The sequence below is a fragment of the Austrofundulus limnaeus genome, unplaced genomic scaffold, assembly GCF_001266775.1.
Source record: "Austrofundulus limnaeus strain Quisiro unplaced genomic scaffold, Austrofundulus_limnaeus-1.0 Scaffold59, whole genome shotgun sequence".
NCBI classification, from domain to species: domain Eukaryota; kingdom Metazoa; phylum Chordata; class Actinopteri; order Cyprinodontiformes; family Rivulidae; genus Austrofundulus; species Austrofundulus limnaeus.
Genome location: NW_013952461.1, coordinates 1,247,898 through 1,251,267, shown reverse-complemented (window position 1 = coordinate 1,251,267; position 3,370 = coordinate 1,247,898). Strand labels below are relative to the sequence as shown.

Below are 3,370 nucleotides of genomic sequence, written 5' to 3'. Positions count from 1 at the left end.
ATCAGAAAGAAAAAGCAAATATATCACAATAACTGTACAAATTATACACTCAATACATTCAATATTTGAAACAAAAACAAAAAGAAGTTCAATTTATCTCTCATGCTTATAGGTGGAGGGGATGGATACTAGACCAGAACAACACAATGATTGTTAGTCAGGGCTTATAAACTCAAGTTGTGAGGTGTTGAATGTATTCAGTTGAATGCTTSATTAAAAAGTGTGATTTTAGTTGTTTTTTAAAGGAGTCAGTGTTACCAAGAGATCTTAGATAGGACGAAAGGGCGTTCCACAGTCTAGGAGCCATTGAGGAAAAGGCACAGTCACCACCCGTCTTGAAGCGAGTACGGGGGACCAAGAGAAGATTCTGGTCTTGTGAGCACAAGTTGAATCTGTAATGTAGACTAACAACATAAATTGGTTAAATTAAATTCAATTAAATTGGCCATTAATGCTGTTGTATAAAACTACAATATTAATGTGAAGATCTCAAACTATAAACCAACTTAAATTTTGCGTTAATTGAAGTTTGGAGACTTGGGGGTGGGGGTGGACTAGAGATGAATATGATTTAGATTTTTATTTCTGTGACTGCCCACAGGAGACACAACATTAACAGCAGTCATTATTTCATCCCTCTGCTTTAGCAGCTCCTTTAATTCCACAGCTGACACTGCTAAAAGACAGATTTTATCTTCTGGATCTCTGACAGCAGGACTTCAATCTCTGAACTCGTGAAGTTCTTTTTTTTACTTTGCGATGATGTCATTTATGAATGGACAGTTCCTGATATGTGGGGCAGGAAACATAGCCTTATATGGTGTTTTTGGAGTGGGAATTATGCTAATCTCCTCTCCTCGTGCGCAAGCACCTGGATACAAACAGGTGGCATTTATCAGTTTACGCAGCTCATTTACACAATTTTCCTGAAGATAGAAGAGTTTGTTGAATCTGACGTGACATGTTCATACTGTACGAACCCTTCGTATGAACTAAAGTTAGAGAAATTTAGGATAAGAACATGTTCTTGCACAAGGCCCATTCTTTCTTGAATGTATGTCTTGATTGTGGCTCACTGACAGCCCTCTGTGTTACGCGGCTGTGTGCGTTCAGAGCTGGTAACTGACAACCATCACAAAGCATTTTTGGGGAACAGAGTGTTAACGGTGACAGAGCTGACCACCAATGCAAATTCATAACAACAGCCTCCTAAAAGACACAGAGACAGCATCACGGTCTGAGCGTGAAGCAGATACTTGGCGACGCCTCATCAGGTTGCAGGATTGTGTGTGTGTGTGTGTGTGTGTGTGTGTGGGGGGGGGGGTCCGTGTTGCTCTGTTGTAGTCATATACAAAGGAAGAGGCAGACAGCCTCTGTGTCGTTGTCGTTATGAGGCTGTCGGCACAGCTGTAATTGAAATGCGCTGCATGTCGCTGACTGAAGGGACAATCTGTTAGCCATGTGTTTCTCTCACAGCCATGTAATGCGATTGGGCTCAGGCGGCAGCGACTTTATTTATATCCTTGTAAATAAAAAAAAGAGAAAAGAAAAGAACATGCCAGCAGTAAATAGGAAAACCCATGTGATCTCTAAGGAGAGGGGTTGGGCTGGGACGATTCATTGGGCTCTCTCATTGTATGTGGGGRCTATAGTTTTTTTTTTTTCGTGGATTCAGCAGCGCCTTTCATTCAGCTAAAAGGCTGCTTTAACACATGACATTACAGCTGTTACAAACATTAATTTCARCGCGGGGTCAGTTGCCGTAATGACTTATACATGACATGCTTTATCTTATTGACCTGACAGGCGATGCTGATTTATTGAAGAAACCGCTGTGTTGTCATGACGACGGAGGGTAATGGTGGGTGGCGGTCCTGCTTGAGATGGGGAGAGATGTAGTTTATCATTTGAGTTATATTGCTGTTATAGGTTTTCCATTAGGAAGAAAGATGGCTCCTCGTATTGACCCGCAACTTGTGTGAAAGTCTGCTTCAGTCACTCTGACTGAAAGAAACCAGCTTCCAACGGTGCTGCTCATGACAAATGGGAAACAGTGAAGTGAAGCCTGTGTGTGTGTGTGTGTGTGTGTGTGTGTATGTGTGTGTGTGTGTGTGTGTGTGTGATGGGATTGTATTATTACTCATGCATGTGTGATTCACATTACTCACTTTCATTGCATTATTAATATTATTTTGTTTTGGGCAGGATTGTGTGCGAGATGGCTGCGGCACCTGAAGGAAGCGCACCAGGTTCAGTTAAACTGTGTGTTGGTGAATGTAGACCGGAGCTGAGCGCACAGTCCTCGCAGCTCTACTCCTTTGTGGTAAATCTGCAACACGCACGCACGCACGCACGCACGCACACACACACACACACGTTTGTTCCAAAACAAACATTGTTTAGAGTGAAGTACCAAGGCCGAACATGCTTGATTGCAGGTGAAATCAAAGTAGTTTGATTTACAGAGAGTAGAGTTTAACTCACTGTTTGTGGTGCAAGTTATTGGCATTTTATAGGAAGTATGTTTTTTCTTTTTTTAAAATTATTATTTACCATTATTTCACCAGGTAAGTCCCGTTGAGATCACAGATCTCTTTTTCAAGGGAGGCCTAGGCCTGAAGGCAACCTATTGTACATGTTTTTGTGTTGTGGGGGAAACCAGAGTACCTGGAGAAAACCCATGCAAGCATGAAGAGAACATGCAAACTCCGCATAGAAAGACCCCAGGTCCGAACCGGGGATCGAACCCAGGACCTTCTTGCTGTGAGGCATCRGTGCTAACCACTGAGCCGTYRTCCTGCCAATATTCAAGGGGCAATATTATGTGTTTCTCAGGCATATATTTAAATACTRTACAATCATAAAGTGTCTATGTCACCTTTAGATGTTTTTAAAATGCTGTTTTTATGTTTAAAGAGAAAATAAACTTATCTTCTCATCATTTCCTCTTCTAAACACCTTGAAATTGGCCTCTGTCTCTAATAACCTCCTTCCGCTTCTGTCTCACCCATTTCAGTGCGGGGGTGGGGCTGCTATGATGCAGTTTACTTGGCATCTGAAAATACATTTCCTCAAAGGTATTTTGAATCTGAAAAGAGCTTCACTGAGTGAGATGTGTTAGGAGCTCAGCAGACAAAGTTTCACTTTCAGTTTCACCCGAGAGCCTGCAGGGGTCATAGGCGGGGTGTGTGTGTGCATGTGCTATGATGCAGTTTACTAGGCATCTGAAAATACATTTCCTCAAAGGTATTTTGAATCTGAAAAGAGCTTCACTGAGTGAGATGTGTTAGGAGCTCAGCAGACAGTTTAAGTTTCACTTTCAGTTTCACACGAGAGCCTGCAGGGGTCATAGGCGGGGTGTGTGTGTGTG

The 3,370-nt window shown here is 42.3% G+C and overlaps 1 protein-coding gene across 2 annotated transcripts in view; it reads left to right on the top strand.

Annotated features, from left to right (window-relative positions):
- The window catches only part of LOC106518319 (plexin-A2), a gene marked incomplete at its 3' end in the record, with an annotated part of 115,173 nt that overhangs the window by 80,796 nt on the left and 31,007 nt on the right, over positions 1–3,370 (top strand). For both annotated transcript variants that reach the window (XM_014009565.1, XM_014009566.1), the window contains 1 exon segment: positions 2,206–2,323. In XM_014009565.1, coding sequence (XP_013865019.1) covers positions 2,206–2,323 — 118 coding nt within the window.